Source organism: Rosa rugosa, chromosome 6 (genome assembly GCF_958449725.1).
Source record: "Rosa rugosa chromosome 6, drRosRugo1.1, whole genome shotgun sequence".
Classification (NCBI taxonomy): domain Eukaryota; kingdom Viridiplantae; phylum Streptophyta; class Magnoliopsida; order Rosales; family Rosaceae; genus Rosa; species Rosa rugosa.
In genome coordinates, this window is record NC_084825.1 from 49,636,462 (window position 1) to 49,656,928 (window position 20,467).

Below are 20,467 nucleotides of genomic sequence, written 5' to 3' on the forward strand. Positions count from 1 at the left end.
AAGGTTGAACAATTGAATTTCAATTAATTGATTATAGATCAAGACATTGACCAATATTGCTACACTATATGTTAATTGGCAAAAACAAAATTGATAAGAATAATTAACCATAAACATCAAGTAATCTATCTTGTATATTTATGTTGTTCGGAGATTAGGAATGAGAACAAACTCACTAGACAGACTAACAATCATTCATTTGAGTCAATTTATATTAGGGGGGTGTATTGTATTTGGATTTGTGCAGACTTTTTTAAAATGACAGAGTGACAGACTTTTTGAAAAGTCCACAGATTCTTTAAAAAGTTGATAGACTGTTATAGATTTCTTAAAACCATTGATTTTAGCAACGAGTTATTATCTTGTTTTGTGTTTGGGCTGCATTTGTTTTGTTTTTTATTTTTATATTTTGTACATGCTAGGAAATCTGTAGAAGTCATTCATAATAAAGTGTATAGACATGAATCAATAAAAGTCTGTTGCAAAAATCACCTTCTCTTCTACTCTTCTTCTTCAGTTGGAGGCAATCAATCAATTGAATGTAAGTAGGATTCAAATTTATTCAATTTAATCAATTCAAATTGGGGCAATTTTTAGGGTAAAGAATTGATGTCAAATTCAATTTCGTGGCCTTTGATTTAGCAGTGGATTGAAGATTTTTTTTGTGTGCCTTGCTGTGGAACTTGCTTACAAAAAGTTGAAATGGTATGGCTTCTTCCTTCCAATTTGGCGTGTATTGCTTATTGGATTCAGACTTTCAGAGTGTTTCTTCCCTTGGGCTTGTTAGCTGAATATGTTGAATAATTAGGCTAGCGTGATAGCGTACTCTCTTTGATCACATTTTCTGGTTATTAAATGTTAATTATTGAGAAGCTGCACGGCCTGCACCTTTGTGTATAAATATAGTTTGTTCAAATTCCTTATATAGTTGAGAAGCTGTAGCTTTGATTAGATTGTCAAATGTTAATTATTGACAATTGTTTTAAAGTTGCTTGAAGAGTTGAAGTTGACCCTGTTAGTTGGATGTTTGATCACTATTCTAGGCTTCTAGCTTTCTTTGTGAGCCAAATGTTACTGTTTACATTTTACTTGGATCTCAATGTCTATTCCAAAACAATTTTTGGTAGAAAAGTTCTTGATTGATTTCTATAAATAGAAAGCCTGCTGGCCTTTTTACTTCTGGAATTGCAGAAAGCATATTTAATTTGTGGACAGCTTCTATCTTTTTTTTTTTTTTTTTGGGGGTCAAAGAGCTATAGCTATCTTTTTGATTTACTTTGTTGATTTATTTTTCTTTTTTCTTTTTGTGTGTTCCAGTTTCTTGATGATGACAACATATGCTATTTGGAGATCAAATACACCTTTGATATTAGGAAAGACTGGGCAGCTTGATGGTCCATTTTTTGAAGGCTGAAATCTACCTGGTATTGCATTGCATGTTTATTTTGTTGTTAATTTTATTCTTTAGTTTTGTATAGATATGCATTTGAGCGGTAAGACTAACTACATCCCCCCTTCCTCCCCTCACCCCCCTCCCGCTCAGGGTGCCCGACGACTCTGTATATCTTTCTTTTCAATTAATAAAATTCTCTCGCACCGTCAAGATTCTCCATAATTATTTTCTTTCTGTTAAGAAACCCAAGCCCACCCAAAGTTTTAATCTTGGATTCGCCACTGGTGGTGACCCCGATTCTATAGTTTGTACTTAAAGTATTGTACAAACTGAATGCAGTTTCAGGCATGAGCTTCATGATCTTCATTGCCTACCGACTGATGTTATTGGATGCCTTTATGGTTCCATTGGCTCTAATACTCGAAAGGTACATATAACCCTATTTAACTAATCGTACATATAAACTTCTTTTTAGATTCATTCTTGGGTAGGGTCAGCTGTACCACGTGGCGGTGCGGCTGACCAATCCAAAATTAGAAATTTTTCTCCTTATTCCAAAATTGCCCTGACTTATTAAAGGTGAAATACTCAAAATACCCCCTGCTAAGATCCTGATTGGTCAGCCACACCGCCACGTGGTACGCCCGAGCTTCATCTTTGTGATAGCTCTTTGTTTTACGTACATATACATTTTTGCATTAAGCTCTACACTCCCTGAAGTTTCATTCATATATTATAACAAACTTCCTGCGTAGCTCTAACTAATTAAAACTTTTTTTTTTTTGGTGATGGATACCATCTGGTCGACTCATGTTGACCTTCTAAAGCAATATCATAAAAGTAGTGTTCCATTCTCACCCCAAAGGAGCAATCCTGTGTTGGGCTTCTTGTAGAATATTATGTAAATATTTACTTTCCTTGTATGTGTAGATTACGTACTTTGTATAGTTGTAGGAGATTATTTTCCTATTAGGATTACACATGTATCTCTATATAAACCTCCTATTCGGAGATGAAAAAGTAGTGAAGTATTCTAAACACATCGAATCCTTATTTTCTACTTGGTATCAGAGCCAAGCCGAAAGCTGAAGCCTGAACCATTGAAGACCAAAATATCTTGAAGTGTGAAACTGAAAGTCACCAATTGAATTGAAACTGCTGCACCACTGAAAGTCATCATCACCAATTGAATTGAAATTGCTGCACAATTTTTTGGTTAATTCAACCTAGCTGACAAGACATCCTGCAGTTTTTTAATTAAGTCTAGCACACTTTGTTTGACTAAGGCCTCCTACAAGACCTCCTTCTTGCAGGTTAATTAAATCCAGCCGACAAAGACCTTCTGACCTCGTGCAGGTTTTGTAGCTTGGTCACGTGTAGAGTTCTTGCTTTCTGGTCAATGGAAGACGACGCTGCCACCGTTGCACTCCACAACATGCCTCCAATCATCAACCATTCTCATACCACCACTCAAGATAATTCAGCGTTTCCAACAGGCGTTGCCTTGAGTGAATCCAACTACACCATACGGGCACCTTTTATGAAGATGAGGATTGGACCACGAGGAAAGGTCGGCTACCTTACTGGAGCCAGAGCTGCACCAGATGAGAACTCTCCTGAATGTGAAGTTTGGGCCACTGACAATGAAAAAGTGAAGAGTTGGCTCATTGATTCCATGGAGCCATCACTCATGAATTGATATATCCGACTCCCAACAGCCAAAGATGTTTGGGAAGCTGTTGAGAAGACCTTCTATGATGATTCTGATGAGACAAGAATTTTTGAATTAAACAAGAAGTGCTTTGGAGCAAAACAGAATGGCCGGACTCTTCCTACCTACTACAATGAATTGGTGGGAATGTTTCAGGAGATTGATCAGTGTATGGCCTCTCAAAATAACACGGTGGCTGCAGTTGTTCAAGAAACTACTGCCATGACAAGGATGCGAGTTCACATGTTTCTTAGTGGACTTGATTCAGAGTATGATCAAGTCCGTGGTGAGATTCTGCGCAAAGACCCGAAATTCGACTTGGAGCAAGGCTATGCCTATGTTCGGAAGGTGCATTCTGAGAGGCAGGCAATGGGACACGCTTCTGAGTCCTCTGTCATGGTTGTCCAACTCAAATAGGGTCCTCCTCCACAACGCTGCCTTCCAGGTCAAACAAATCCATATGCAAATATCAAGTGTCCAATTTGTGGAGATTTGGGTCATAGCAAGCAACGGTGCTATGAAGTAATTGGCTATCCTGATTAGTGGGATTTCACCAAGAAACCACGGAAGAACGTTGGAAAAGTTGCCGTGGCTACTACAAAGGAAGAGCAACCATCTAATGCCTCCGCTAATGTAGCACAGTCAGGTATGAAGGGTAAGGTATCTATGAATAGTTCATGGATAATTGATACAGGTGCATCTGACCATATGACTAATGATCCTAGCCTCTTGAAAAAATTGAAACCCTCTCAAAATATTGTTTCTACTGCTGATGGTACTCCAACTCCGGTTACCGGAGAAGGATCTGTTGTCCTTTCTAACACATTAACCCTTGATTCTGTGTTAGTTGTTCCTTCATTGACATATAATCTTCTATCCGTTGGCCAAATTATTCTAGCACTAGCATGTATTGTGACTTTTTATCCCTCTTTGTGTGTGTTTCAGGACATTCTGACTCGGCGGATTCTTGGTTATGGTGTTAGAAGGGGAAAACTCTACTACTTGGATCTGACAGAAAGTGGAGAGCAATAATTGTTAGGACAAGTGAATCAGGTCAATGGAGTAGAGAATGCTAAGGAAACAGTGTGGCTGTGGCATAGTCGTTTGGGTCATCTATCTTTTAGTTATCTTAAGAAACTGCAACCTCATTTGTTTTCGGTTGTTAGTGATTCAGATTTTCGTTGTAATGTATGTGAACTGGCTAAGGGTCATCGGATTTCATATTCACCCAGTTTTAATAAAAGTCCTATTCCATTCATGAAAATTCATTCTGATGTCTGGGGTCCTGCCAAGATCCCTTCTCTCTCTGGAGCTCGATATTATGTAACTTTTATTGATGATTGTACTCGTATGACTTGGGTGTCTTTATTGAAGAACAAGAGTGATGTGTGTTCCATGTTCAAAGACTTTCACAAGATGGTGTCTACACAGTACCAACAGGCTATTCGAGTCTTTCAATCTGACAATGGCGAAGAATATGTTAATGGCCATATGCAGGAGTTTATGCAATGTCATGGCATTCGACATTAGACTTCGAACTCGTATACTCCACAGTAGAATGGATTGGCAGAAAGAAAGAATCGGCAGTTACTTGAAGTTGTCTGTGCCTCTTTGTTTGGCATGCATGTACCTCGTGAATATTGGGGAGAAGCTGTGAAATCCGCTGCCTACCTCATTAATCGTACTCCTTCTTGGGTGATTGAATTTCAAAACCCTAAGCAGCAACTTCAACAACTTCTTTCACTTCCGTCGTTACCTAACCTGGAGCCTCGTGTATTTGTATGCGTAGCCTATGTTCATATTCACAAGCCTCAACGTAGCAAGCTTGATCCCCGTGCCTGTAAGTGTATATTTGTTGGTTATGCTGATTTTCAGAAGGGTTATCGATGTTATGATCCTCTCACTGTCACTATACATGTCTCTCTTGATGTTGCGTTTCGTGAATCCGAGACTTATTATTCAGGGGGATCAAGATTCGGAGTCTTCCCTTCAGGGGGAGAGAGGTTGTGAAGGAAATCCTCGAGATTTATTTGCATTTGAAGAATTAGAAGCCTTGGAATCGAGATTTGGAGTTGGGAAGCCTCTCATACCAGTGGAAAATGAAAAAGATGACGGAAAAGATGGGACAATTGAAGGTCGACCAGTGGGGTCCCCAACCTGCTGCACGGACAGACGTGTTGATGTCAGCCCAGTGGCTTGCGGTAAGGACAGATCGGTGGGGTCCTCGACCTGCTATGAGGATAGAACTGGTGACCGCCCAATTTTTGCTTCTAGTCAACATCATGACCAGCAAACAGATGCAACACACCGCCAAAACGTTAGTACATATCCCCAAAGTGACCTCGACCGGTCAAACAGGGAAGATGCTACACGCCAGAAATTTGGTACACGTCCTGAGGATGACTATGACGCTTCATTGCATCCTAAACTATATGAAACAGCACAAATCGACAAAGTACCCATTTACCGGCCCAGTCATGATACTTCCAATGAAGAAAATCTAATTCAGAATTCCCAATTGTTAGAGTTTTTTCCCTTCTCTACATCATCAACTGAAGAATCCGCCGCAAGTGTTCCTTCTCAAGTACCTTTAATTACGAATGAATCATCTGAGATAGATAATATTAGTTCTAGGAAATCACAGAGGGTTGCTAAGGGTATTCCTAAGAAACAATATGAACCAGACATCAAATCCAAAGCTAAGTATCTTATAGCTAGTTACATGTCTAACCATAGGTTGTCTGGGTCACATACACTTGTTGTTGATCAATTATCCAATATATCTATTCCTAGTAGTGTACAGGATGCTTTGGCAGATCCTTAGTGGACTCAAGCGATGAATGAAGAACTAGAGGCCTTGCAGAAAAACTCGACTTGGGATATTGTGACCATGCCTGCTGGAAGGAAGACTGTTGGATGTCGATGGGTGTTTACAGTAAAACTTAAAGCTGATGGGAGCATTGACAGGTACAAAGCCAGATTAGTTGCCAAAGGATACACCCAGCGCTATGGAATTGATTATGAAGAGACGTTTGCCCCTGTAGCAAATATAAACACTGTTTGAATTCTGATTTCACTTCACTACTAAAAACAATTGCATTCGCTTCGGAAATTTGCGACGGCATTGATTTCCGTAGCAATTGAGACTCTATTGCTACGGAAAATGTTCCGTCGCAATTAAGTCTAATCATTTGCGACGGAAAATCTTTGGCGTAGTAACTTTGTAATCAATTGCTACGCCTTTTTCTCTTGCCGTCGCATAACTTATTTCTATTTCCCCGCTAACATCTCGATCGATCCGTAGCCCTAATTAACCCAAGCTCTCTCTGTCTCTATCTCGCCCAAGCGCTCTCTCTCTCTCTTCTCGCCCAAGCTCACCCTAGCTCTCTCTCTCTTCAGAACTTGGGTTTCTGTCTTCGTCCAAACTCAGGTTCCAAGGGCCTGAGGATCCACGACAACCCTGCTCTCGAGCACGCCTCCAAGGCCTCCAATTTCCTCTACCCGGTCTTCTTCATCGATCAGCACTGCATGAATCCCGACCCGAACGCACCCTCGGCCGGGTCCTCCAAGGCCGGCCTGAACCGAATCTGGCGATCATTAGGTTTGCTCTAATTTATCCTTTTTTTTTTTTTTTTTTTTCACTCTGTCTTTCTCCATCTCTCTGTTGTCTCTCTTTCTTCTTTCGGCTAAATCTCATCTCCCAGATTTGATTAAAATTTGAGATTTTGATTCTTTGATTTGACGTCAGATTTGCAATTTTGATCATAAAGTTTACATTATGATTGATGGTTTGTAGATTAATCTGATGGATACTTTTCTGAGTGTTTGGATTTTGTTTTCCACCTATCTCCACAAAATGCACGAATTGATTAATAACAGCTGACCCATCACGATTTCTGACTCTGAATTTGATTCTCTTGTGCTTTCAGATCTAAAAGAAGCGGAAAAATGGTGAGAGTCAGCGTTTTGAACGATGCTCTGAAGAGCATGTACAACGCAAAGAAGAGGGGCAAGAGACAGTTCATGATCAGGCCTTCGTCCAAGGTCATCATCAAGTTCCTTATCGTTATGCAGAAGCACGGTTCGTAATTTCTTCACTCCTTTTTGTATTTTGAAAAATAAAGCTTGAATCTTTATATCATGTGTACTTTTGGAGTTGTGTGTTGTGCTGATCGAACTATGTGATTATTGGGTCTGGAATTGCTTAGTTATCTGATTACTGGGTCTGAAATTGTTTGGTTAGATGATTTACTGGGTCTGAGATTAGCTACTTATCTGATTATGGGTTCTGAAGCTGGCTATTATGTGATTAATGGGTCTGGAATTGTTTGGTTGTATGATTATTGGGTCTGAAATTCTGCAGGTTATATTGGAGAGTTTGAGTATGTTGATGACCACAGATCTGGAAAGATTGTGGTTGAACTCAATGGGAGGCTGAACAAGTGTGGTGTTATCAGTCCTTGCTTTGATGTTGGTGTCAAGGAGATTGAAGGCTGGACGGCTAGACTTCTTCCGTCAAGACAGGTTTGCCCTTGTTAGCTCATCACTGTATTAGATGTTAGGTTACCATAGTGTTGTATATGTTAAGTATGGTTTGCCCAGTTGATACAATTTCATTTGCCTTGGTTGTTGCAATATACCGTTTTGAAGTAGCATTGCCTACACAAGTATTGAAATCCAACTGGATAATTTGCTTTGTCCTATCTAACATGATTAAAATACATGAAATTTGTATCGCTTGATTTTTTTAGGACTTTCACAGATTTGAATTTTACCATTGGAATGTCTTATTGACAACAATCACATGCTGACATGTGAGGAAGGTAGGGGTCATCAAAACAATCTTTTTCTTTTAATAAGATTTACTTTTCATAGATGGAAGTAACATCCTGGATTGATTTTGATTCTTAAATTCCGCTTTCCAGAGTGTCTCATTGTTCTCTTCTTCTGTCTACTAGCTTAAATTTATTTTAAGTCTTTTGTGATATTATTTTTAGTAATCAGTAGGATGCTTATGAGTTGGGCCTTATTTCCTCAAACGATAATATGGTTGAGGATGATGGTATCCTCTACTTATACCTTTTGATTTGCTGCTGAATTTCAGAGGCAAGTCTACTTTCATCGATACAATTTGGTCCTCAAGATTGATGGCTTTCGTCATTTTACTCATGCTTGATAAAAAAGGTAAACATAAGTGAAACTCCAATATGCCGCAGTTTAAGTGGAAAGTTATCAAAGATCTCTATATCTTTATACTTTTTAGGGCCTTCTTTTTACTTAATAAAGATTTACTTTAAAGCATTTACTTGCTGTGTTTTCCAGTATGACAAAGAAAATGTTGTAGAAGCAAACTTTGGAGAACTTGAAAAAGAGAGATGTAACAGTAACACTTCCGATCTTTCGTTCATTCACACTCTGAATACCAACACTAACCTTCTGGTGTGCAAAGCAGAATACTACCATCAGTGTGGTGAATATCAAAAATGCTTTGAACTTACCTCTTTGTAAGTTGGCAACTGGTTTGGAACAAACTTCAACATTCTACTTATGAAATGCTCCTGCAAATAATTATTCTGTTTTGTCATTTTTCTTAACAGCCTACTTGAAAAAGACACTTTCCATCTCAAAAGTACATTAGTGCATCTAGCAGCTGCGATGGAACTTGGGAATTCAAATGAGCTCTATCTTATGGCATGCAATTTAGTGAAGGACTATCCTCAAAAGTGAGTGGTTGAAACACTTACTGCTTGAACCTTAAGTGCATAGACATGTATATTGTGGTTCGCTGGTAATGCGCATGAGACAGGATGTGCAACCGGGATTGTGGTTTCTTGGGGGTTTGGGGAATGCAGTAAACTGTAAACCCCATTGAGATGCCACTCGAAGGAAGGATTTTGGATTTTCGTTAGGATTTCTCTGTTGTGCTGTTCTTGTTATTCATTTAGTTTATTACTAATCAGGTTTGTAATCTGTGTAGGGCTTTGTCATGGTTTTCTGTTGGCTGTTACTACTATTGTATAAAAAAGTATGATCAGTCATGCCGTTATTTCAGGTAATGTCATCATGATTATTAGTCCTATATTCTGGGTTGCCCCTGCATGGTTGAAGATAGTTTTGAGCACTTGAAATTTTATACGTTTACTGTTTGTGAAGTTTTGATTTATTTGGGTTTGAAATATATTTCTGATTTCTGATTTCTCTTGTATCTATTATACACTATAGTAAGGCTACCAATGTCGATGGAAACTTTCCACCTGCATGAATGGGATATGGGAATGCTTATTCTGCTCAAGATGAGGGAGATCAAGCTATGTCAATTTATCGCACTGCTGCTCGTTTGTTTCCAGGGTAAGTTATTGTAACTCTCGGTGCTTTCTTTATGGTTGTTAATTGCCTTTTTGTTAAATTGAGAAATTTTCTGTTGGTTGGTGAAATTTCTATATTCATTTCATTTAAAATATGTCATCAATGCTTTTATTGTTTATATGTATTTTTCAACATTTCCATTGTCGGCTAATTGTTGAATGCTTTCTCTACACTTTCCCACCATATCTTCTTCTAGAATCGCTTTGCAAGATCCAGATTTTAGGTTGAAATTGAAGTTTCAGTAGAATATATAATTAATCTGGATGACTAATCAGCTCTCTTTGCAGTATTAAGGAAATTATGTAAGGAAATATGTGAAAATTTTTGTAAGAAAATTGTGTAAGGAAATTATGACTCCTTTGAGAAAATATGTAAGGAAATTATTGGAGTCATTCGTCAAATTATATGGGAAGACAAATATTTGAGTGAAAATTGTTGTATGATTAATTGACTTTGCTTGATATGTCCCTTTGGTTGCTCTGAGGTTATATGGTAGGGCAAAGAAGATATGTCTGATTTCTTTTTCTTTTTTTGTTAGTTCTACTATAAACATATAATGTTGTTTCATGTTTGGCTCTCTCTCTCTCAGAGGCTAGCATCAGTCATGATAGCCTTAAGTACACTTTGCTTTTGTCATTCAGAATTGAACACAATTTAACTTTGATTGTCATAAGAGAAGAAAAGAAAAATCTTAGCACTGACCTTGGCTGTAATTCTCTGACATATTGTAATTTTTACCTGTGCCAAAGTTGGACAACATTTATTTACAATATATGGTCTTTACTGTGGCTGCAAACGTACATAGTATCTTATTATTCATAGGTCTCTCAAGTAATCCATACTTAACGTATTGTTGATGTATTGTCATTTCAAAGATCTTGATATTCTCTGTTCCAGGTGTCATTTACCAACTTTGTACATTGGAATGGAGTACATGCGAACCCACAGCTACAAACTTGCTGAGCAGGTGACTTAGTGTTCTATAAAGTGTTTATTTGAATACTGTCTTTTGTGATCTTGACTTTGGTACGAGTGTGAATCAATCCGCGTCTATTCGTCTATGTGATCGTATAAGGGAAGCGCTGACTAGTCAGCGCAAGCACCTATAAATATAAATGACCGAAATGGTATCTCTTAGCCTGAAATAAAAACCAAATATTACAGCATATACGTGTCATAAGTTGGTTTTGGATGAAGTACTGTTATACCTTTTATAATACCTAGATTCTTTGTTCATAGGGTACTCTTAATGATGGAAGAGTAATTGCCGTGAAGCAATTGTCTGCAGCATCCTAGCAAGGAAAAAATGAGTTTCTCCCTTGTTGTGTGTTCTTGCAGGCAACGTATTAAGCTCCCCCCTTCTTGATTTTATGTCATGCTTGATTGTATTATTTGGTACTAATTCACTTTATTCTTTGAGCCCATTTTTGCTGCAGTACAGTGACTAAGAAGAAGTTGAGGCAGAGAATTTGGAACCTGCTAAGTACATTATGTATTCAAATGGTTTTTGATTTGGTCGACCCACAAATAGAAGTCCTGAAACACTACCAAGTGTTAAATAAGGTATTTTGTAGTTGATTAGGTGTTTTGTGAAAATTACTTTGGGATATTGCTCCTAGAACATGGAAATTACTGACATTATCTGTATAGATGTTTTCATACTTAGGAGATTCATTTATCTGTTAGTGTATCTAGCTATGTTGTTCCATATATGATTACTTACGAATTCAAAATGAATAGAGGAAAATTCTTACAAATAAGTCCTTTTTGGATGATGAACAAATACTCAAGTTGTATATGTATACATGAGCCTTGATTGAAATTTTGGAAATTGATGAACATATTACTGGTATATAGATGAGCTTAAGTTTTTCTTTCTAAGTTGAAATTATAGGATTGGGGTTTAATGCAAACTGCAGATAAGAATCAGTGGTTTCAGAATCTCAGATATACAAGTACTTTGCTCTCTCAAAAGTGCAGAATTATATAATTCATGATTCTTTCAATGATATCAGCTGATCGAGAATAGATTGTTCATGATCCACTAGTTTATTTTAGCTAACTGATCAAAATTCTCATCCTTACAGGTACTTGATAAGAATGGGGCTACTCCAGCTAGAAGTGTTTTGGCGTGGATTCTAATAAAAATTTGAAAGTATGCTTAGTAGCAGCTGTGGTTGATAATTTGGCCATTTTTTTTACTTCTAATGAAGGTGCTGCAGTGTTGGCATGGCTCATCTTTGTTTTTAAACAATCTTTGGCTGGTCTTAGAATTGTGATTGTTGGTTAGTTATAGATGATGGGTTTCATAATATTTTTCAATTTATGATATTTGGTGGGTTATACTAGCTTTGGTGTGCAATCCACACCTTTTTTTTTTTTTTTATTTATTTTTTTTTTTTATAAATGGAATATTCTTTTGCGACGGATACTTTGCCGTCGCAACTAATTCACCCCATTTTTTTTTTTTTAAATGACATATCTTTTTGCGACGGCAAAGTAACCGTCGCAAATAGTTTAGCCATTGCGACGGCAGCAGTTTGTCGTCGCAAATACTTTTTGCAACGGAAATTTACCGTCGCAAATGGATTTTGTGACGCCACCTATTGCAACGCCAACATTTCCGTCGCAAAAGTCTTAATTTTCCGTCGCGAAAATTTTTTTCCGTCGCAAAAGCAATTCTTTTTAGTAGTGTTGCAGCAACAAAAGATTGGCCTCTACATCAGTACGTTTGATGTGAAGAATGCTTTCCTCAATGGATACTTGGAGGAAGAAGTATATATGGACATGCCGACAGGAGTCAAAAATATGCCTTGCAATGCTGGCAAGTTTTGTAAGTTGAAGAAGTCTCTGTATGGTTTGAAGCAGTCTCCTAGAGCTTGGTTTGAGAGATTTTCTAAGTCTATGAGGATATTCGGATATAGACAGAGCAACTTGGATCATGCCCTGTTCATCAAGCGTAGTCAGGGTAAGATTACCGCTCTGATAGTATATGTTGATTATATGATTGTCATAGGGGATGATCTAAAAGAGATGGAAGCTCTACAAAAGTATCTTTCTAAGGAGTTTGAGATGAAAGACCTTGGGCAATTGAAGTAATTTCTTGGAATTGAAGTTGCAAGGTCAAAGAAGGGGATTTCTTTATCTCAACGTAAGTACGTACTTGATTTGTTAGCTAAGACTGGGATGCTTGATTGCAGACCTATTGAGACGCTGATCGAGATGAACCACAACCTTGCCATCTATCCGGATCAGGTTCCAATAGATAAAGGAAGGTACCAACGTCTAGTAGGGAGGCTTATTTATCTTTCTCATACTAGGCCTGATATTGCTTATGCTGTGAGTGTGGTTAGTCAATTTATGCATTGTCCCAGTGAAGAGCATATGGATGCAGTGTATCGTATTCTAAAATATCTTAAGATGGCACCTGGAAGAGGTTTGTTGTTCGAAAAAAAGGGTGAATTAGAAGTTGTGGGGTACACAGATGCAGGCTGGGTTGGTGATAAAACTGACAGACGATCCATATCTGGGTATTTTACATTTGTTGGAGGAAACCTTGTGACTTGGCGCAGTAAGAAACAGAAGGTTGTTGCTAGGTCAAGTGCTGAAGCTGAGTTTCGAGGTATGGCCCATGGAGTTTGTGAGATGTTTGATTTCGTAATGTACTGAAAGATTTGGGTTTTAAGCTCAAGAAACCTATGGACTTGCATTGTGATAGCACATCTGCTATTGAAATTGCCCATAATCCTGTTCAGCATGACCGGACTAAGCATGTGGAGGTAGATCGGCACTTCATTAAGGAAAACCTGGATAGGAAGATCATCCGTTTCCCTTTCGTGTATACAGAAGATCAATTAGATGTTCTTACGAAAGAAGTGTCAAGGAAAGTGTTTGACAACTCAATTGACAAGTTGGGCATGGTTGACATCCATGCACTAACTTGAGGGGAGTGTAGAATATTCTGTAAATATTTACTTTCCTTGTATGTGTAGATTATGTACTCTGTATAGTTGTAGGATATTATTTTCCTATTATCTCTATATAAACCTCCTATTCGGAGATGAAAAAGTAGTGAAGTATTCTAAAGGGCTAAATACAGATTACTACCTTATAGTTTGGGTCCAAAATCAATTCAGTCCCTGAACTTCTAATTTCATCAAAAACACCCCTGCACTTTCAATTTTGATCTAATAGGTCCAATTTGTTAGTTTTCCGACAATTGAGTTATTTAACTTGTTAATGTGGCTCATATATGACCTATGTTTTATGATGTGGTGTCTGCAGGCCACCTCTAGTCAATTTAAGAGTGAGTCCTACTATTAAAAATAAATAGTTTTTCAACAAATAATTCAACTATAACTTGAACCCATAACAAAATATTAACGAATTGGACCTATTAGATCAAAATTGAAAGTGCAGAGGTGTTTTTGATGAAATTAGAAGTCCAGGGACTGAATTGATTTTGGACCTAAACCACAGGGTAGTAACCAGTATTTAGCCCTATTCTAAACACATCAAATCCTTATTTTCTACTCTTCTTGGCTGGCCTTGGAAGCATGGTGTGCTTCGCAATATGTCTCATAGTTCAGGTCATTGACCATAAATTATCCGAAACAAATAGATTGTCTGTGTTCGTGTATTTGGAAATGATTTAATGGATTTCATCTGTATGCAGGCAAAGATCGATGAGTAAGATATATCTGTGTCCTTACTCAAGCATGGCGTTGATGTCTTTCACGGGATCTACTCAGTCCGTTATTTTTGCGATTTTTGTGGAGAGAGATTGGAATCAATGGAAACTTGGTCGGGATATTAGACTGTGGACAGCTGCCTAGCCTATTCGTAACAATATATTACTCCTCCAGCTAATTAAATGGTGTATCCGATGCACCGCTACGTGCATTATATTGACATTGTGAAGTTGTGTTGTAGGGAATTGTGGTTTCTGGAATGGCAGTGGTTATGATGTCTTGGTGTGTACAAAAGTGAGGACCGCTATTTGTGGCAGTTTTCAATCCACTTACACTTTTGCTGGTAGCGCTTGCTAGTTCCTTGTTCTTGGAGGAAAAGTTCACCCTCCGAAGGTATGTACTTACATATATGGACGTGCTACAGATACAGTAATTCTTCATTTCGGATCCAAATATGTGAACTGTTTATGTCTGTGAGTCTTGGTCCTGGTCAAACAGTATTAGGAGGAGTTCTAATTGTGTGCAGGCTGTACATTGTGCTGTGGGGAAAAAGCACAGAAGAACCAACAATAGCGCTCCATGATTCCCAGACGTCTATAGAAATCGTTCCATCTATCGTATGAGGTGCAACTGATTTTGAAATGTCAAAGACAAACTGAACTGAATGGTTCGAAATAGCAGGAAGATATGATATCTTACTGCTCTTAGGAGTAGGCATTATTATTAACAAAAAGTATGGAGGATTAAAATATAAAAGATCAATCTGAATATATAGAACTACGAGTTTCGAACAACCGCGAAAATAAAAAGAATTCAACCATGATTGCACAAAAGGTAAAAATTTAGATCATAAATATGAAACGTACGTATTATCCTATGATCAGGATTTAAAACACCCTTTAAAACTTTAAAAGGCCATTGCGGCGGTGTCTCTAAAATAACTTACAGAAGGTAATACGCTCCAAGAAATGGAAGCAATCAGCAAGCGAGGCTTGTCTTTCCCTTCTACTCCTCATGTAGTGATCTACATCTACCATGTCTTGTTTGCAGATAAAATCACTAATGCCTTTCGCATCATCTTTCCCATACGTACAGCAGATCATCGATCTCATCCTCGACGACTGCCTCACCGGAATATTCCCCATGATCATCAGTACTAGTACTACTCCCAGCCGGAGAAGTTAGCCTGGCAGTAAGGTCGTTTCTTTCTTCGGGCCCCCGCCACTTCTGCTATCAGCACTATTAACATAAAGAAACTTCTCCAGCCATGAAAACAACAGTATAATAGGTTCTCTCTTCTAGCAGTGAAATCAAAGTGCCGGACAGTAATTTGGAATAGGGTTTAATTTGAACAGAGTTCTTGTAGGATTGGAATTACAAAACTGCTAGCTTGCAACCCTTGTTTTCCGGTGTCCGGACTATTCAATTGGGATATCAATTGGAGCTAGTCCAAGTGACCTTTGCCATAAGAACTTCTTTGTATATATCCACGTTTTAGATGGCATGATCATATACATATCTTCATTTGCTGACTTGGTAAGCAAGTCTAATTTTAAGAATTTAGTGTTGACATTTTTTTTTTTTTTTGAGAAAGAATTTAGTGTTGACATTATTCAAGTTGATATACCTATGAGAGATACTTAAGCTAGCCCTCACCACAAGTAATTAGTACGACATACTCATCGATCTAATTTTCTTTGGTTTCCAATTTAATTAATTGTCATTTTCTATAGAGGACGTTCTAAATGAACATATCAAATCTTTTTCATAACATTTTGAAAAAAAAAGTTGCTAGCATAAGACAGAAAAGCTAAATGTGATGGAAAGACCATAAGTGAATTGGGCAGCTAACTATATCCTACAGCACAAATGGTTTTGTTCTAATTGATACGAAGTCTAACAGAAAATAAACAGCATGGATCGTAAAATGTTCAGAGGCTTCACTCCCCTAAGAAAATCGAGAAAAAGGGGCAAAAAAAAAAAAAAAAAATTTCTTTGATCGTGTCATGGCTAGGTGCATTTGTTTTGTGGGTTAAAGATCTGGTGCGTCACAATTGCCTTGCACTCGCATATCCGCTGATCTTAGCCGTACGTTGAAATCATTTACTATCACATTGATCTCCCAGATTCTTTTCCGAAGAATTGATCTCCTAGATGTTAAGGAATAAAAGGAAGAAAAGAGCTACTCAAAGATTTAAAAAAAAAAAAAAAAAAACAGACTATCGAATAATGAATACACACTGAGAAGGGATAAACTCTTTCGATTTACATCTAATTTATATTGTATAATGTTTTGAGCAAAGATGATCTCATGTATGCGATCTGAACATTTTACAACAATGAAGAACTCCAACACAATAAATCCCTACTGAAATATTATGATACTTATAAAGTAGTCCTACAATGCCTGCATTTCGATATTAGTATGCCCATTGTTGGTAGTAGAGGATGGTGCATCAGAGTCCTGGTTGTTGTTGTCATCAGCAGGTTTGTTCATCTGTTGAACAGGAGGAGGGTTGACAACAGTCATTGGCATCACAGAATTTTCTGAAAGGCGACCCTTCATCTCCCTGTGCTCCTGACACAAGGCACACCAGTGCAGGCAGCAGTGCACCAAGCAAGGGTCACATGGCGAGTTCTGCAACCAACAAATTATAAACAAGCTTTGGTTCACAGAATATCTTTTAAGTGAATTGATTGGAGCACTGGGAAAACAAAAGAACTACCTTAAGATGATATTGTTTCTGCAAGGATTGCCGAACAAGACCTGTATACACTCCACACATCCACCATGCAAACAACAGACCCTCGCAGATAAGAAATGAAGTTCTTGGGTCAACACCATGGAAGATTGCAGTTCCTGCTGCAACAGCCATGCCACCTTCAACAAAAACGGCATGACAAATGCATGGTGTGGTCCATGGCACATCATCTCTTAAGTTTTCAATATTACGCCCAAACTGAACACAGGGACAAAATAGTCCTGTCAAGCCTGTGAAGGTAAAGAATGACACGGTGTTTAATCTCACATAATCAGTACTACATTTTGCTAGGGATCATATATATGGATAATTATTGTAGGTCGTAGCAAAACATAAGTTGAACTAGAGTCTGGTCACACAAAGTAAAAGCACAGAAGTTTGTACTTGGTAATCATAAGGCCATGGTAAACCATTGAATTGGCATGAATATACTACTTCATAAAGTTAAAGGTTGAATTCAGAGCCTAACACTGATACATAATGATAACATAATTCGCAAAACTGCATTGCTAAAAACTTATCATTATTTTGAAGGGCAAGCACAAAATCCAGTTCTGAGCACTTAATATTTCTAATGAAAACTGAAAGAGATGTAAAATGCTCCAAAATCAAATTTATATCAAATCAAAGCTCAGCATACACGTAGTAGATTTTGGCAAATACTTGCTAGAGCCATAAGATTTAAAAAATGTGAAAAAAGCTTCAATCCCGGTCTAACCATCAGATTCCAAAGTTTCCCTATCTTTGAGTACAAGAAATGAAAAAGCTGGTTCTCATATCAACTTACAACTGTCTCTATCTTCACTGCAGCCGAAAATTCCAGTCGTCCAAGGTTCATCGGCCGGGGGCTGAAAGCTTTCCGGTAAAGGTTGTCCACACTCATGACACTTCTTAACATTCAACTGCACCCCATAACACACAATATCACTCACCAATTACATCAGTATACGAATAACTTAAAACAAACATCCCCATTCTATAGATAATCATACGCAATCTACCCCATAAATTACAATCCACATCCAAGTTGTCACATTCATCTCCCACCATTACATGCATCTCTGATCTATATATGCAATACAGCAATTTCTAGATCTATATATGCAATACAGCAATTCCAATTTTTTTTTTCTTCTTTCTCAAAACTCATTCCTCTATATTTAGTCTTCCAATCAGCTCAATTGTATCAATTTCCTCCTTACCTATACCAATTATCACAAAATTACACTAATAAATTTTACCTGTAATTCATTTTAGAATCGGCACGAAACAAATAAAGAAAAGTAAAATTAGATCGAAGAGGAATAAGAGGAGACACCTGAGGAACATCGATGGGCTGATTGAGCTCGCCGGGCTTAATGTCCTCCTGCAGCGGCGCTTGATCTTTCGTCAGCTTCACATAGCGCGAGTGACCGCTTCCGTCCGCCATCTGATCTGAATTTCAAACCCTAAATTGGGAAGCGAAATGCAGCGAATCTAGGAAATGAGATCGGGGATTTGGAGAGTCAACTCTGGGTTTGGGTCTCTGACTCTTTGGGGTTTCTTTAGAGGTAAGATTAACTCGTCTCTGAGTCCTTCTCTAGTCTAATGGACTCTCTCTCTTTCTCTCTCTTCTTCTTCTTCGGTTTCAGAATTTATATTTTGGATAACGGTTAATTTACAGGTGGCCCACTTTTTTCGCATTATGTATTGGACTCTTGGTAATTTCCGTAGTTATATACGACATGTCGTGTTGGTTAGGTAAGGAATTTCGTCTACACTATTGACTTATTGAGGTCCATTTACTTTGTTAATGTCACAGTAGAGAAATTAAAACCTATTCTGTGTTAAAAATAGTAAAATACACCCTTTCAAAAAAAAAAAAAAAAAAAGTAAAATACAATATCAAATTCAACTTGTTTATTAAACGAGTTACCTGTAATGATCCGTTATTTCATGCGAGTTTAAAATCGTGTTATTAGATCATATTGAAATTGACAGTCCTAGTTAAGAGGCACTAGACTCAATTATTAGGCCCAAAATATTAAGTTTGGATCATATATGTTTCTTGGGTTTCATTTTATTTCACCTTTCTTGGATGTGGGATTAGAAGCATTTTCTATAGCAAAGAAAAGATGGTACAACCGGTGTGTGTACTTGTATGTGTTAGAGTATTATGTATTTTAATTTCAATCCTTTGATAAAGACATTTTTTTTTTTGTTTCTTCATGAAACAAACACTAAGGCAGTAAGGTGTTGGAGGAAATCGTAAGCACGCCAATTGTAATAGTATTACAATGTTGAAGTTACCCATTTTTGTGATATACATTAGAAGTAAACAAAAACTTTGACAGTACGTAGAGAAGTCCAAATTGCATATAGTCCTCATAGACATTAATTTACAGTAGCAAGACTCATCTGGATAAGATGCATCCATACCTCAACTTTGAGACACACACACAAAGCAATTTCTCAGTTACAGCAAGTGCAGGTTTCATTTTCAAAGCTCAGCTAGCGAGGTTTTACATGGCTATGGTAGAAATCTTATGAGGGCCAATTTCTGTACCAACCGGACCAAGCAGAGACCAATCCACTAATCCCAAGAGTCACAGTGTGGTTGCAGAATGGATTAGGCTCGATATCAGCAATTGCAATAAGTAAGTCTGCAACATTAGCTGCTACAGCCATTAACCTCATCACTCTATCACTTCTAATCTTTCTTATGCTCTCATTCTTCTTCTCAATGGACTTGTCCTCCAAACCCATAACCTTCCTCTCTTCCTCAAGCCCTTCTTTTAGAGCGATAAAATCAGATATAATGAAGAAAATGTACCCAAAGGACTCACCAAATGCGGAAATGAAGCTCATCTTTCTAGCCAAACTTGGGTCCAAAGTCCCAATTTTTGACAACCAAAGAAAATGGTCAAAAAAGAAGTATATCATCTCACCAGCATTAGCAAGAACAGCCAAGAACCGAAGAGTTGGCGTTGATCCAGGGCTTCGTCTCATTGCATTGAATCCGGTGAGGAACCTGCCAGTCCGAAAAGCCTTTCGGCTAAGGCCAGACGAAACCTCCCACTGCTTGAATCTCTCGGCCATCTTCGGGTTAGTGGACTCGGCATGCCAGTGCACAAGCTTGGAGACATATTGGAACGTCTTGACAAGCTTGTCTATGCCATCTCTCTTTGCTAGGAAGATCACTAGCTTGTCTACCGAGTCATTCATGGTTGAAGTGAGCAGAGGGTTTGGGTTGGATTACTAGAAGAAACAAAACTAAGGAGAACCACAAAAGCTTTGAGGATTTTGGATATGATCATGCATATATACTTGTGGTTGGACCTTGTTATGCTCCTTGCTACCAGTAGTTTCTGTGCTATCTGTTTTATTGGCGTATTTTTCAACATTTGGCATTCTTGTCTTTAGCAGACTTATAGTAAATTGTACCATATCAGAAGTGAAAGGAGAATAGACTGGTCTCACCACTACAAATCCAAGCAACTATGCACGATAAGTTTTCTCATTCAAGTCATGGAGCAACAGATCAGAACCTCATGATCAAGCCATG

The 20,467-nt window shown here is 37.9% G+C and overlaps 3 protein-coding genes across 5 annotated transcripts; 1 reads left to right on the forward strand and 2 right to left on the reverse strand.

Annotated features, from left to right (window-relative positions):
- Positions 1-6,366: 6,366 nt before the first annotated feature.
- LOC133714901 (anaphase-promoting complex subunit 6-like) lies at positions 6,367-11,818 on the forward strand. 3 transcript variants are annotated; one of them, XM_062141171.1, is made up of 11 exons: positions 6,367-6,705; positions 7,034-7,185; positions 7,468-7,628; positions 8,427-8,608; positions 8,702-8,827; positions 9,082-9,156; positions 9,327-9,452; positions 10,368-10,437; positions 10,710-10,813; positions 10,907-11,033; positions 11,558-11,818. In XM_062141171.1, exons 2-7 carry the CDS (start codon positions 7,053-7,055, stop codon positions 9,364-9,366), a joined length of 717 nt encoding a protein of 238 aa, XP_061997155.1. In that variant the 5' UTR covers positions 6,367-6,705; positions 7,034-7,052; the 3' UTR covers positions 9,367-9,452; positions 10,368-10,437; positions 10,710-10,813; positions 10,907-11,033; positions 11,558-11,818. The 3 variants fall into 3 exon arrangements, with proteins under 3 accessions (XP_061997155.1, XP_061997156.1, XP_061997154.1); XM_062141172.1 differs by having other exon boundaries at positions 10,912-11,033; XM_062141170.1 differs by having other exon boundaries at positions 10,710-11,033.
- A 4,575-nt stretch (positions 11,819-16,393) lies between these two features.
- Positions 16,394-18,710, reverse strand: LOC133714900 (cell number regulator 6). The gene is made up of 4 exons (XM_062141169.1): positions 18,242-18,710; positions 17,711-17,825; positions 16,888-17,153; positions 16,394-16,799 (listed from the first exon to the last, which is right to left on the reverse strand). Exons 1-4 carry the CDS (start codon positions 18,350-18,352, stop codon positions 16,560-16,562), a joined length of 732 nt encoding a protein of 243 aa, XP_061997153.1. The 5' UTR covers positions 18,353-18,710; the 3' UTR covers positions 16,394-16,559.
- A 461-nt stretch (positions 18,711-19,171) lies between these two features.
- LOC133714902 (peroxisomal membrane protein 11B) lies at positions 19,172-20,412 on the reverse strand. Its single transcript, XM_062141173.1, has one exon. The coding sequence runs from the start codon at positions 20,125-20,127 to the stop codon at positions 19,447-19,449; it is 681 nt and encodes a 226-aa protein (XP_061997157.1). The 5' UTR covers positions 20,128-20,412; the 3' UTR covers positions 19,172-19,446.
- Between the last annotated feature and the right edge of the window lie 55 nt (positions 20,413-20,467).

Bases quoted from the DNA above. Each gene is read 5' to 3' on its own strand.
- LOC133714901 (XM_062141170.1), top strand. From the start codon at position 7,053: ATGGTGAGAGTCAGCGTTTTGAACGATGCTCTGAAGAGCATGTACAAC. The intron at 7,629-8,426 runs GTTTGCCCTTGT...TGTGTTTTCCAG, and splicing joins GACTTCTTCCGTCAAGACAG to TATGACAAAGAAAATGTTGT. The intron at 9,157-9,326 runs GTAATGTCATCA...TATACACTATAG, and splicing joins CAGTCATGCCGTTATTTCAG to TAAGGCTACCAATGTCGATG.
- LOC133714900 (XM_062141169.1), bottom strand. From the start codon at position 18,352: ATGGCGGACGGAAGCGGTCACTCGCGCTATGTGAAGCTGACGAAAGAT. The intron at 17,154-17,710 runs GTAAGTTGATAT...TTACCTTCACAG, and splicing joins CAGTGAAGATAGAGACAGTT to GCTTGACAGGACTATTTTGT. The intron at 16,800-16,887 runs GTAGTTCTTTTG...TGTTGGTTGCAG, and splicing joins AGAAACAATATCATCTTAAG to AACTCGCCATGTGACCCTTG.
- LOC133714902 (XM_062141173.1), bottom strand. From the start codon at position 20,127: ATGAATGACTCGGTAGACAAGCTAGTGATCTTCCTAGCAAAGAGAGAT.